At 51.4% G+C, this 13,959-nt stretch overlaps 1 protein-coding gene across 1 annotated transcript in view; it reads right to left on the bottom strand.

Moving 5' to 3' along the window:
* The window catches only part of TMC8 (transmembrane channel like 8), a 92,374-nt gene that overhangs the window by 76,657 nt on the left and 1,758 nt on the right, over positions 1–13,959 (bottom strand). Inside the window, exon 2 of the mRNA XM_075347459.1 lies at positions 9,754–9,883. Within this exon, the coding sequence (XP_075203574.1) occupies positions 9,754–9,869 (116 nt within the window). The 5' untranslated portion in view covers positions 9,870–9,883. The remainder of the gene's footprint in view (positions 1–9,753; positions 9,884–13,959) is intronic.

Here is a 13,959-nt window from a genome sequence, read left to right as displayed (position 1 = left end):
TTCAGTATTGCCACATACAGTGGAACATCGGTTTAAAAGTAATTGGTGTACGAGCAAAGCTTGCTGTAAATTTGTAATTCAGTTTACGAGCAAGCTTTGCTGTACAAGCAAAATACCACACACACTTCTGGTTACGTACGCACAAACACACACAAACACACAAATATTATGCTCACATATCCTCCGTTCCCTCACCGGCCTCATACCTGGTTCTTGTAGTCCGCCGGTATGTGGATCCAGTAACCAGCGCGACCGATACAGGAGCTGCCGCTGTGCTTCCCAATGGCAGCGAGCTGACCAATCAGACCCACTGACGACAGCGCCCTGGTCAATCAGAGGCAAGCGGCTCATGCTTCTGACGTCACAGAGGCATGCAGCTAATGCCAATGACGACAGCTGCTGAAGGCCTGACAGCGGCAGCTCTTCCATCGGCCGCCATGGTTATCGGCGGACTGCAAGGAGCAGGACGACAAGCGAACGGAGGTTAAGTGAGCAAAATGTGTGTTTGTGTGTGCGCACGTGTTTTTGTGCATGTGTGTGCGCGTGTGGAATGGCACAATAAGGGACCAGGATGGGATATTACTACAAGTTGTGGAATGAATTGTCTGCATTCCAATGATTTCCTTTGTGAAATCTTGCTTTGCTAGATGAGTAAATTGGTTTACGAGTACACTCCCAGAACGGACTGTTCTCGTAAACCAAGGTTCCACTGTACTCCTCTTTCTTCATGATGCCATCTATTTTATGAAGTGCACCAGTCCCTCCAACAGCAAAACAACCCTACAACATGATGCTGCCACCCCCAAGTTTCACAGTCGGGATGGTGTTTTTAGGCTTCAAAGCTTTTCCCTATTTACTCCAAACGTAACGATGGTCATTTTGGCCAAACAGTTCAATTTTAGTTTTGTCAGACCACAGGACATGTCTCCAAAAATTAAGGTCTTTTTTTCCTGTGTGCATTTGCAAACATTAATCTGGCTTTTTTATGTTTCTTTAGGAGTAATGGCTTCTTTCTGGCAGAGTGGCCTTTCAGCCCATGTTCATGCAGCACTCATTTCACTCTGGATAATGACACAATCCTACTAGCTTCCACCAGCATCTTCACAAGGTCTTTTGCTTTTATTCTCAGGTTGATATGCACATGTCTGACCAAAGCACGTTCATCTTTGGTACACAGAACCTGTCTCCTTTCGGAGGGGTATGATGGCTGTACATTCCCATCTTGTTTGTATTTGCGTATAATTGTTTGTGTAGATGAACAAGGCACCTTCAGGTATCTGGATATTGGACCCAAGGATGAATCAGACTTGGGCAAGTCCACAATTCTCTTCCTGCGATCTTGGCTGATTTCTTTTGACTTTCTCATTATTCAACACAAATAAGCAATGTGTTTCAAGTGTGCATTAAAATACATCCACAAGTGTGTCTCTGATTAACTCAGATGTTGCCAACGAACCTATCAGAAGCGTCCAAAGACATGACATCATCATATGGGCTGTCCCATATTGTTTAAAGGCATAGTACTCTTAGTATGTAAACGTCTGACTTTGCAAAAAGTAATAAAAATACCTTCAAACATTCTCTCTCTCATTATTCTGGTATTTGGAAAATATAAATAATTTTGGCAATCCTAATTGACCTAAAATGGGAAAGGTTTATTCTGATTTCATGGCAGATAGTGAGAAAAACGTGCAGATGTGTATTTTTAGATAGTGTATGTAAACTTCTGGTTTCAACTGTATATATACACATTAGGTATTGTTATAATTGGATAAATTTACCTAGGCTCGGACTGATCCACAAGAAGCCTGGAGTATCCTCCAGTGGACTCCTTGAGAAGTGGCGTAATGATTGGGCTTAGAGCAAGGGTGGGCCCGCTGGTATTACAGCTATTTTTATAGCGTCTGCAATACTTACACAACCCCGTGACCTGCAGCTGATGTTGGACTCAAGTTGCATACAGCAAAAATGATGTAACTGCATTGTGGTGCCCATGCCAGTTATGTTGGTGAAAGAAGGAGCTGCTGGTCATCGGAGTTAGAACAGGTGAGCAGAATCGGTTTCTTTTTTTTTAATTGCTACAAAACTAAAAGTTAAAAATAAACCCTAAAAGTAAAATGTGATCAAAAAGTCAAAGTGATCACAATGTAAGCTACAGCATGTCCTACAACAGATAAGCTTAATCAAGGTAAAAATAAAAAGTTGTGGCTGTCAGATTATGGCAATAGCAAAAAATATTTTTTAGGATGGATATTTTTCTTTTTCTTTACAAAAGTGTTATTATTGTACAAAATTAGTAAAACTTGTGAAATGTACTAAATTATGAATTCAATTACAGTGCCTTGCAAAAGTATTAGGCCCCTTTGAATTTTTAAACCTTTTCCCACATTTCAGACTTCAAACATAAAGATAAAAATTTTAATGTTATGGTGAAGAATCAACAACAAGTGGGACATAATTGTGAAGGTGAACGATATTTATTGCTTATTTTAAACTTAGAAAAAATAATAAACTGAAAATTGGGACGTGCAATATTATTTCTCCCCTTTAAGTTAATACTTTGTAGCGCCACCTTTTGCTGCGATTACAGCTGCAAGTCGCTTGGGGTATGTCTCTATCAGTTTTGCACATCGAGAGACTGAAATTCTTGCCCATTCTTCATTTGCAAACAGCTCGTGCTGAGTGAGGTTGGATGGAGAGCGTTTGTGAACAGCAGTTTTCAGCTCTTTCCACAGATTCTCGATTGGATTCAGGTCGGGACTTGTCCATTCTAACACCTGGATACATTTATTTGTGAACCATTCCATTGTAGATTTTGCTTTATTTTTGGGATCATTGTCTTGTTGAAAGACACATCTCCGTCCCAGTCTCAGGTCTTTTGCAGACTCCAACAGGTTTTCAAGAATGGTCCTGTATTTGGCTCCATCCATCTTCCCATCACTTTTAACCATCTTCCCTGTCCCTGCTGAAAAAAAGCAAGTCCAAACCATGATGCTTCCACCACCATATTTGACAGTGGGTATGGTGTGTTTAAGGTGATGAGCTGTGTTGCTTTTACGCCAAACATATTGTTTGGCATTGTGCCCAAAAAGTTCGATTTTGGTTTCATCTGACCAGAGCACCTTCTTCCTCATATTTGGTGTGTCTCCCAGGTGGCTTGTGGCAAGCTTTAAACGACACTTTTTATGGATATCTCTGAGAAATGGCTTTCTCCTTGCCACTCTTCCATAAAGTCCAGATTTGTGCAGTGTACAACTGATTGTTGTCCTATGGACAGACTCTCCCACCTCAGCTGTACATCTCTGCAGTTCATCCAGAGTGATCATGGGCCTCTTGGCTGCATCTCTGATCAGTCTTCTCCTTGTTTGAGATGAAAGTTTGGATGGAAGGCCGGGTCTTGGTAGATTTGCAGTTGTATGATACTCCTTCCATTTCAATATGATCACTTGCACAGTGTTTCTTGGGATGTTTAAAATTTTGGAAATCTTTTTGTAACCAAATACGGCTTTAAACTTCTCCACAACAGTATCACGGACCTGCCTGTTGTGTTCCTTGGTCTTCATGATGCTATCTGCGCTTTAAACAGAACACTGAGACTATCACAGAGCAGGTGCATTTATACGGAGACTTTGTGGCGCCCCTGACCTGGTCAGGCATCACTGAGTACTGCACCCATGCTGGGGACAGTACAACACAGGTAATCCAGAAGGCTGACTGGGGTGTGGTACACAGGCGCATAGTGATCAGGTCTCACACATGTACCTTTGAGAGGACCCCTGGGGATCCCAGGAGGGGGAAAAGCCTTCACCTTCACTGGAATAGTGGAGGGGGCCAAAAGCCTCCATCTCCTCTCAAGGGGTGTGGTAAGAGAGTCTGGTTGCTAGGTGGCGTAGGCAGGCACAAAAGGGAAAAGAGAAGGAGGAGTAAACAGTCTAGAGTCTGCAGCAGAGTGTGGAGGAGTGAGGAGCAGGAAAGTGAAGCTCAGACAGGAGCAGCAGTGAAGGTCCCAGATGTGAGCCGGTTCAGAGCAGAGTCCAGGGAGCTCCGAGGAGAGCTGACCCCTTCCCCTGGGCTGCTGTAGTCTGACAGCGTCCGCGCAGTGGCTACCGACGGGGGAGAATGGTCAACTAGGAGTGCTACCCGAAATCCATCTTCAGCTAGAGAGAGAGCAACGGAGTGGGAAGTAAGGAGACTGCTAGAGAGTACCAGGCCCAAACGGGCGGCAGATCCCGAAGCGGAGATAGATCCAGCTTTCTTTTGCTAAACCTGCCGGTGTGGGGCTCTCAAAGCCCACGCCACAACACCACAAAAGCCGCAGCCACGTAGCCACAGTTAGGGCCCATAGGTCACAGGAGGCAAGCAGCTGGAGTGGCCTGGTCCAGGCGACAAGCAAACGGCAACTGAAGGGGAGTGAGGCTTCAGCAACTTCCCTGGGTGACCCCCATAGGGACTAAAAGTCGGGGTTACCCCAAACCACCAAGGGCTAAGGAAGGCGAGTTAGTAGTCACCCTCACAAGTCAGCCTGAAGGACACCTGATTCCCACTTGGTTCATCCCAGCTACGCTCGGGTCACTCACCCTGCCATCAACTGTGAGTAAAAACCCTGAAAGACATCCTGCTTGTGTTGAGTCATTCTGCGCCTTGTAGTTCTACACATCTACACAGGGCCCTGGGGCTTGCCTCACTCTCAGGAGGCTATTATAACCTACTGCACCCACCATCAGCCCCAGGCATCCCTTAACCTGCAGTGGCGGTCCCCACTGACCGCAAATCTGAGAGTGGCGTCACGACAAACTACAAAGAAGGTTTCCTACCTGTGACCAGACAGATCCATCTACGTGGAGTCCCTGAAGGTAATGCACCGACACAGCGTTTGCGGGGCTCCACATCTGGCGTCACGAACAGGATAAGGACTAGACCTGTTGAGACAGGTGACCATGTGCCTGGGCGGTCCGCTTGAAAAATTGGAAGCGCCGCCATATTGCCACCATGAAAAGCGCGCTGAAAAACAAAAGCAGCCCGCGCTGGAAGAAGTTACCGCCCACGAAGAGGTGTGGCTACCCAGAGATCCCCTGCAGAGTTCTGACCTCGCTTGTGAAGAGAGCGGAAGCGTCCAGAGACGGCGGGAAGGACAGAGAGCCACAAGCCTGCTGCTGCAGAGAGAAGAGATGGAGTCCGGACGTGGATACCCAGAACCAGGCTCTGCTGCCTGGTGGTGCCGGGAGCTTGCTATCTTCTGCGATCAGCTGGAGGCCAGGATTATGCGACAGCTCAGTGAGGGACGCACGGAGCTTCTGGAGATGGCTGCGGCGGTTCGGACCTACGAGGAGGGAGCCGCGCGACGCATGCCAGATCGAGCGGCGACGACTCAGATCCCGATGGTGCCACCGATGGGTGAGTCCAGAGTTGCCCCGGCCAGCGCAAGTGCTCCGACCCCTGCTGCTACGACCGCGGTCCCAGAAGAGGCGCCTGGCGCGGCGACGCTGAGCGAGGCCGCAGCCACGCTAGGTGCGGCCCGCCAAATCCAGGCTGCCGCAGCGACACCCCGCCTGGCCCGCAAAGGTTCGACTGCCACGGCGATACTCATCCGTGCCGCAGGTGTGACGCTGACCCAGGCTGCCACCCTGCTGAGCCCAGTCCGCCAAGACCCCACCGCAGCAGCGACGCTCGTCCGAGCCGCAAGTGAGATGCTGAACCAGGCCGCAGCCCCGCCAGGTGCGGCCCGTCAAGCCCCGATCACTGCAGCGACGCCCAGCTCCACCTGCACGGACCCCATTGGGGATGCGACGCCAATTCAGACCGCGGCTGCAATGCCCAGTCCGGCCCGCCAAGAACTGGCCGCAACAGCGACGCAGATCCAGGCCGCCGCCACGCCAGGCTCGGCCCGCACAGACCAGGCCGCCGCCACGCCAGGCTCGGCCCGCACAGACCAGGCCGCCGCCATGCCAGGCTCGGCCCGCACAGACCAGGCCGCCGCCATGCCAGGCGCGGCCCGCCAAGATAAGATTGCATCACCATTTACCCCGGCCTGCAAGGCCAGAGCAGACACCGCTCCCCAGTCTAAGGAGGTCCCTGCAGGGAAATCCCTGATAGGTGAAGACTCCACATACTGGCAGCTGAAGGCTGACCTGGAGGCCAAGTTCCCACAGGAGATGGTGGATCAGTACATGCTCCCTCCGCACACCCCTAAGGCAACCCCTGCGGCAACCACGCCGAAGAGTCCACCGCCTGGGCCAGCTGAGGAACACTCATCCCCAGCGCTGCCACGACCAGAGTGCAGCGAAGAACTAAGGAGGAGAGGAGGGCAAGAAGCTGAGGAGTTGCCCCCGGAGCCAGCAGCAGTGCTAGTCCCAGAGCCGGAGATGCTGCCATATTCCCGCTGGGACGAGGAAGACCTGACACCTCCTGCTGAAGAAGACCTGCCCAACCGCCCCACCTGGGAGCTTGTAAGCTGCACTTCGCAGAATCCAGCCCGCAAGACACAGCGCCGCAGTAGAACCCAGTCTTTCCCTGCACCGCCATCCCCAGAGCAGAGAGAAGTCACGGCCAGAGACCTACAAGAGAAACGGTTCCTGAGAAGGTTCAAACCCCAGATCAGAGGACCCCTGCGTCGAGGAATTGTCGAAGATTTCAGCCTCAAATCAGGATACGGCTTTATAGTATCACCTGGTGTGAAGGAAGGGATTTTTGTCAATCGAAGGGATGTGAGAGCCCATTTGCCCAGAGGACACCCTGGAAGAAATTTGAAGATAGGAGACTCAGTGGAGTTCACTATGCATCAGGGAGAAAGAGGCTGGTATGCCCTAGATGTTGCACCATGTCCTAGAAGTCCTTGCAGAAGCCCTGCAGTCACAACAGAAGATGAAGACAGAGACACTGAAGAAGAAAGAAAATACAACGAACCCACAGACGAAGAAAGAGATCAAGAAACTAACAGATGCCCCAGCCCTACAGGCCCAAGCCCTGGAAAGGAGGAAAAAGGAGCAAAGTTCACATAAAGCAAGAAGAAAGAATACAGCAAGTTAAAGTTTTGAAAAGTTGGAAGTTTTGCAACGTTTACGTTTAAGTATGTGCCCACATAAACTTGTGTGAGAAAACCATAAACCTTAAGGCTATGAACTGGCTATAGCCACAAACTCTCGCAGTGTAAATAGTTACACCAGAGGGCACCACCACCACCAGAGTCAGCCTGTTTAGGGGCTTGGCTCGTCTGCAACCAGGAGGAGCCCGTCCGTATATAGGGCCTTGGCTCGCCTGCGACCAGAGAGCATGCCTGTTTATGGGGCCTGGCTCTCCACCACAAAGAGGGTACCTGGTCAGCACCAACTGTGGAGGCCGCCTCTGCATCCTGCCAGAAGAGGCTGAAGGCGCGGATCCACCAAGCCAGGTATACCCTGAAACCACCAGCCCCATGAAAGCCGCCTCTACATCCTGCCAGAAGTGGCTGAAGGCGCGGCCAACGGGAGAGGCAGATTGGAGGAAAGGTCTGGGGAAGTAGATGGCCCAGATCTGGTTACCAAAAGGACCGGTGACCTGCCTCCTGAAAGGGTTTGGGTGGGTTAACGGACTTGTGGGTGGAGGGTGGTGATGTATGGTACCTGGTGCTTTTAAATGTTTTACATGTTTTAATGTTTTATGCATTTTTAAAATGTTGTCTTGCAGCCCGAGGACGTGCTGGTGATAACTAAGGGGGAATGTGGCGCCCCTGACCTGGTCAGGCACCACTGAGTACTGCACCCATGCTGGGGACAGTACAACACAGGTAATCCAGAAGGCTGACTGGGGTGTGGTACACAGGCGCATAGTGATCAGGTCTCACACATGTACCTTTGAGAGGACCCCTGGGGATCCCAGGAGGGGGAAAAGCCTTCACCTTCACTGGAATAGTGGAGGGGGCCAAAAGCCTCCATCTCCTCTCAAGGGGTGTGGTAAGAGAGTCTGGTTGCTAGGTGGCGTAGGCAGGCACAAAAGGGAAAAGAGAAGGAGGAGTAAACAGTCTAGAGTCTGCAGCAGAGTGTGGAGGAGTGAGGAGCAGGAAAGTGAAGCTCAGACAGGAGCAGCAGTGAAGGTCCCAGATGTGAGCCGGTTCAGAGCAGAGTCCAGGGAGCTCCGAGGAGAGCTGACCCCTTCCCCTGGGCTGCTGTAGTCTGACAGCGTCCGCGCAGTGGCTACCGACGGGGGAGAACGGTCAACTAGGAGTGCTACCCGAAATCCATCTTCAGCTAGAGAGAGAGCAACGGAGTGGGAAGTAAGGAGACTGCTAGAGAGTACCAGGCCCAAACGGGCGGCAGATCCCGAAGCGGAGATAGATCCAGCTTTCTTTTGCTAAACCTGCCGGTGTGGGGCTCTCAAAGCCCACGCCACAACACCACAAAAGCCGCAGCCACGTAGCCACAGTTAGGGCCCATAGGTCACAGGAGGCAAGCAGCTGGAGTGGCCTGGTCCAGGCGACAAGCAAACGGCAACTGAAGGGGAGTGAGGCTTCAGCAACTTCCCTGGGTGACCCCCATAGGGACTAAAAGTCGGGGTTACCCCAAACCACCAAGGGCTAAGGAAGGCGAGTTAGTAGTCACCCTCACAAGTCAGCCTGAAGGACACCTGATTCCCACTTGGTTCATCCCAGCTACGCTCGGGTCACTCACCCTGCCATCAACTGTGAGTAAAAACCCTGAAAGACATCCTGCTTGTGTTGAGTCATTCTGCGCCTTGTAGTTCTACACATCTACACAGGGCCCTGGGGCTTGCCTCACTCTCAGGAGGCTATTATAACCTACTGCACCCACCATCAGCCCCAGGCATCCCTTAACCTGCAGTGGCGGTCCCCACTGACCGCAAATCTGAGAGTGGCGTCACGACAAACTACAAAGAAGGTTTCCTACCTGTGACCAGACAGATCCATCTACGTGGAGTCCCTGAAGGTAATGCACCGACACAGCGTTTGCGGGGCTCCACAACTTGATTACACACAGGTGGATTATATAATATTTATCATCATCAGTCATTTAGGACAACATTGGATCATTCAGAGATCCTTAATGAACTACTGGAGGGAGTTTCCTGCACTGAAAGTAAAGGGGATGAATAATATTGCACGCCCCAATTTTCATTTTATTCTTTTTTACAAAAGTATACAATAAGCAATAACTTTCGTTCAACTTCACAATTGTGTCCCACTTGTTGTTGATTCTTCACCATAACATTAACATTTTTATCTTTATGTTTGAAGCCTGAAATATGGTGAAAGGTTGAAAAATTCAAGGGGGCCGAATACTTTCGCAAGGCACTGTATATAAAGGGAATCTGTCAGCAGTTTTTTGCTATGTAATATGGAGCCAGCATGCTGCAAGGATTTAAACAATCAGAAATCAGGGATGCCTGTCTTGTCAACGTCTGATCTCATGTTTATTTGCTAGGTTTGTTTAGGCAGCAGGACTTCTCATTACGTCAACTATATTGTCAAGCGCAAGGCAGTCCGGCATGCCCCTTCTCTGATTGACACCTCACTGTCAATGTACAATCTCTATAGAGAGCTGGCGTTGGCGGCGGCAGCTTTATCAGCCCTGCTAAATGCTAAATCTAAATATTCAGATTGTGTCAGAATGGCTAAGTGATACATTGTTGGATTCAGGATCTCTTTGCCTACATCATGCTGCTCTCAGAAGAGTTAGCAAAAACCTGCTGACAGATTCCTTTTCTTATACCAAGTTAAATTATACAATATTAATATAGGATTCCTTTGTATGATTCACCAACCTTAATCTACGTTTCTCCTTCAAGGCCACAGGGTTATTCCGGAGATCATTATTTTTAACTTTTGTCCCCCAACCTTTGTCTCCAACATTCCATTTTTTAGGATTCTTTTTGTTCATTTTTCAGCAACCCTCTGTAAAACAAACAGAAGATTTTAATACAGATAGCTTCAGTATAAAACAGATTTGGGCAAACAAAATGTTCTAAAGCTGCGAAACTTATACTACTGTCAAAATACTGTATTGAAATATAAAAGTAAGGGTTGTAAATTGTCTGTAAGACATTTGGTCTTCAATAAAGGACAATATGAAAATGATGGCGATACAAAGCAACCGTATGACAGTGATTCTGCCTGAGGTTAGCAGCACCAATACAGATGTTCCCCTTTGGGATCTAGCAGAATAGCAGAAAGTGAGGGTGTGATGCAGCTGCAGTTGGCTTTGGTACCATTTCTGATATCACACTATGAAGATATTGAGACACGAGTAATGAGATTTATAAACACTTAGGTTCAGAGCCTCCACTGACGGTTCTGTCTGGGGTTCTGTCATATATAAGATGTGCCCACCGGGGCCTGGGGTGACTCGTTACCGGGCGGCGGTTCTGGCTCTGGGGCGCCGCGGTGGTGTGATCCGGTTCCGTGACCCCGACGGTGTTGTTTAAGATATAGGGGATGATGGTTGTTTCGTGATGCCACCTGTGATATGCGGCAAGTGGTGGTGCCGCCGCTGCGGGATAGGGGCTTCTGGGGCAGATGGTGACCAAGCTAACATGGTATAGCTCTCCACAGGTAGACCTGGGCCCCAGGGCAGATGGGGGTGGTAGTAGTAGTCTATGATGGTGGGTGAAGGCGAATAACGGAGAGGCTCAGGGGTGCAGTTAGTAGGTGTTTACTCACTGTAGCCGGTAACACACATGCCATGGACCACCTTTGAAATGCCGGTATTCACTGTGATGGGCTTCAGCCGATCCCGGGTAGTTCGGAGGTCGAGTCCGCTGCACCTTTCTAATTTGTACCCTTTCCTGGCTGACACCTGCGCTTTCTTCTCTTTCCTGCATTGCGCCTTCGCTCATTGAACCCTGTATCAGTGCCCATGAACCCTGTGGGGTAGCATGAAGCTCTATCCCGTTGATCCAGAAGGGTCACCTTCCAGCGAATTCGTGGGTGGTGGTAGCTACGGTGCGTGCAGTCACCTCAGCCGCTGGTTTTGCTAGTTGAGCCGGTAGGTTATACTCCCCTAGCCTAGGGAGCAGTCCCAGTGTTGCAGCCAAGTCCATCCAACCGAACCGAAAATTATATGTGGGACAAGGCCACCGGATTATGTTGCACTTCCCGCGGTCTCTAGGACCCCTTCCAGGTACTTGCTCCAGGCTGCGGGCCTTAACTCCTCCACTGCTCCTCTGACTGAACTCAAACACTTTACACTGTGTTCCCACTCCTAAGACTCCACCCCCCCAGCCTCGCTTCAGGTATAATCAAGACCTAGGCATGTCTGATGAGGTGTTTCTGAGCCTGGGTGTTGTGCTCTTGTGTGAACCGGTGTTGACCACCTCCTTACCCAAGATGGAATACTACACCTCTGGCTGAGGTGCAGTACCTCTGTGGCAACTGAAGCCCCAGGGGCGCCACATATACACTTAGGCTTTGTTCACATTCAGTGCCCCCCATTAACAAGTTTGTCTGGGGTCCTGTCATATATATGTGGCGCCCTGGACTAGCCAGGTCGTCACAGGTACTACAACATGCACCTCCAGCCTGAGACAGGCACATCAGCCAGACACAAAATCCTTGTTGCCTCCCTCCAGGGGCTGATGTCCACACCAGGTGGGGTGGAGCCAGGCAGTTGGCCCCACCCACTGAGGAGTTCACAGTCCTGGAGGTGGAAAAAGGAAGTCAGTTCAGAAGAGAGTTCAGTGAAGAGTGAAGAAGGAGTGAGGAGCAGACTGACCGTGTCCGGGTGTGTGGCCTGGGCACCAAGAGCAAGGTTGGCAGACGGTGGTGGCCATCTGCAGGAGAGGCAGATCAACGCAGAACCGTAGGACCGGGGACGGGCGGTGGCCCGCCGGTACCGAACCGGGGAGCGAAGTGAAGCCAGCACACACAGGCAGGGCCTACGGACCCCGACCTGGCTTGGAGTCGCCATTAGAGGTCAAATCCGTCAGTGACCGGAATTCCAGGGGTTTCCTAACAGCCAAGACCCGATTGAAGGCAACCGTCCAACCAACAGAAGGAAATACAGCTACCGCCACAGCTAGAGTTCCAAGGGCCAGAGCCTGCGGGCAAAAGGGCTCCTCCGGCACATATATACACTGGGGAGCGGGTTACCGGTGGGAATCCATCGGGACCGAACATACACGAAGGTGCAGGGAAAGGCAGCCACCACTAACCGTCCAGGAGAAGCCACAGCAGCCGGCTGCGGGACCCGTCCATCCAGCCATTTAGTTTACCAGAGACTTTGTGTACCTTTGTGGCTGAGTGAGTACTACCGTGCCGTCTGGCACCGCGCTGCGCAGTCCAAGCGACCCTGCGACCCTGCAACCATCCAACCCTGCCTCCCTGTCACCTCACCGGGCCCCGGGACCACCAGCCCCTACCCACGGAGGGGGAAAACAACATCCCAGCTGCTCCCTGCCATCGCTCCCGTGATCCCCGTCACCAGCAGCGGTGGTGACCAACCTCCCCACGACCCGTGGGTGGCGTCACGGACCAAATCCCCAAACCAAACTACCCCCTTTCACTCACGGGTGAGGAGCGCCGCTCGAGTCCCCGGATCCGGCCCACCGCTCGAGCCACCGCGCAGCCATCGCATCAGCGCCGGACCCGAGCGTTAGCGAGCGCAGCGCAGCGGCGTCCTTCCCCGCCCGCGACATATACACATGGTCTGTTCACATACACATTCAGAGCCTCCATTGACGGCTCTATCTGGGGTTCTGTCATAAATACACTTACACATTCAGAGCCTCCATTGACGGTTGTGTCTAGGGTTCTGTCATTTTTACACTTAAGGCCCCGTCACACACACAGATAAATCTTTGGCAGATCTGTGGTTGCAGTGAAATCATGGACATATTGTTCCATTTGTACACAGCCACAAACCTGGCACTGATTGTCCACAATTTCACTGCAACCACAGTTCTGCCGCAGATTTATCTGTGTGTGTGTGTGTGTGTGTGTGTGACAGGGCCTTCAGGCTCTGTTCACATACACATTCAGAGCCTCAATTGATGGTTCTGTCTGGGGTCTGTCATATATACACTTGGGCTCTGTTCACATACGTGTGGCGCCCTGGACAAGCCAGGTCGTCACAGGTACTACACCAACACACCCTACACCCCGGTTAGGCACACCGAAGCCAAACACAAATCCTTGTTGCCTTCCTCCAGGGGCTGATGTCCACACCAGGGGGTGGGCCAGGCGGTTGGTCCCGCCCACCGAGGAGTTCACAGTCCTGGAGGCGGGAAAAGGAGTCATTGTAGTTTCAGAAGAGTTTTGGAGAGAAGTGGTAGAGGAGCAGACTGACCATGTCCGGGTGTGTGGCCCGGGCACTCAGCAAGGTTGGCAGACGGTGGTGACCGTCTGCAGGAGAGGCTAATTGGAGCAAACCGTATGGACCGTGGACAGGCGGTGGCCCGGCGGTACTGGATCGGGGAGTAAAGAGAAGCCAGCACCATCCAGCAGGGCTTACGGACCCCGACCAGGCTTGGAGTCGCCGTAAAGTTGGTCAAATCCGTTAGCGAAGGGAACCTCCGGGGTTTCCCAGCAGCCAAGACCCAATTGAAGGCAACAGCTCACACCGTAGAGGGAAACACTGTCACCACCAAGGCTACCGTTCCCAGGGCCAGAGCCTGCGGGCAAAAGGGGCTCCCTCAGCAACCATCCAAGCTGGGAAGCGGGTTACCGGTGGGAAGCCATTGGAACCGTAAACACAACACAGGTGCAGGGAAAGGGAGTCACCATCAACCTGCCGGGAGGAGAACAACCACAGCCGGACCCGTCCATCCAGCCGTTTGTTTGACCAGAGACTCTGTGTGGATTACTGGCTGAGTGAGTACCACCGTGCCGTGCGGCACAGCGCTGCCCCCGCGACCCTGCACCTCACCGGGCCCCGGGACAACCAAACCCCCTACCCACGAAAGGGAGAACCAACATCCAAGCTGCTCCCTGTCATCGCTCCCGGGAATCCTGTCCAGAGCAGCGGTGGTGTCACC

Source organism: Anomaloglossus baeobatrachus, chromosome 5, assembly GCF_048569485.1.
Source record: "Anomaloglossus baeobatrachus isolate aAnoBae1 chromosome 5, aAnoBae1.hap1, whole genome shotgun sequence".
Lineage (NCBI taxonomy): Eukaryota > Metazoa > Chordata > Amphibia > Anura > Aromobatidae > Anomaloglossus > Anomaloglossus baeobatrachus.
The sequence above is the reverse complement of the archived record's forward strand: the minus strand, read 5'-3'. Positions and strand labels throughout refer to the sequence as shown.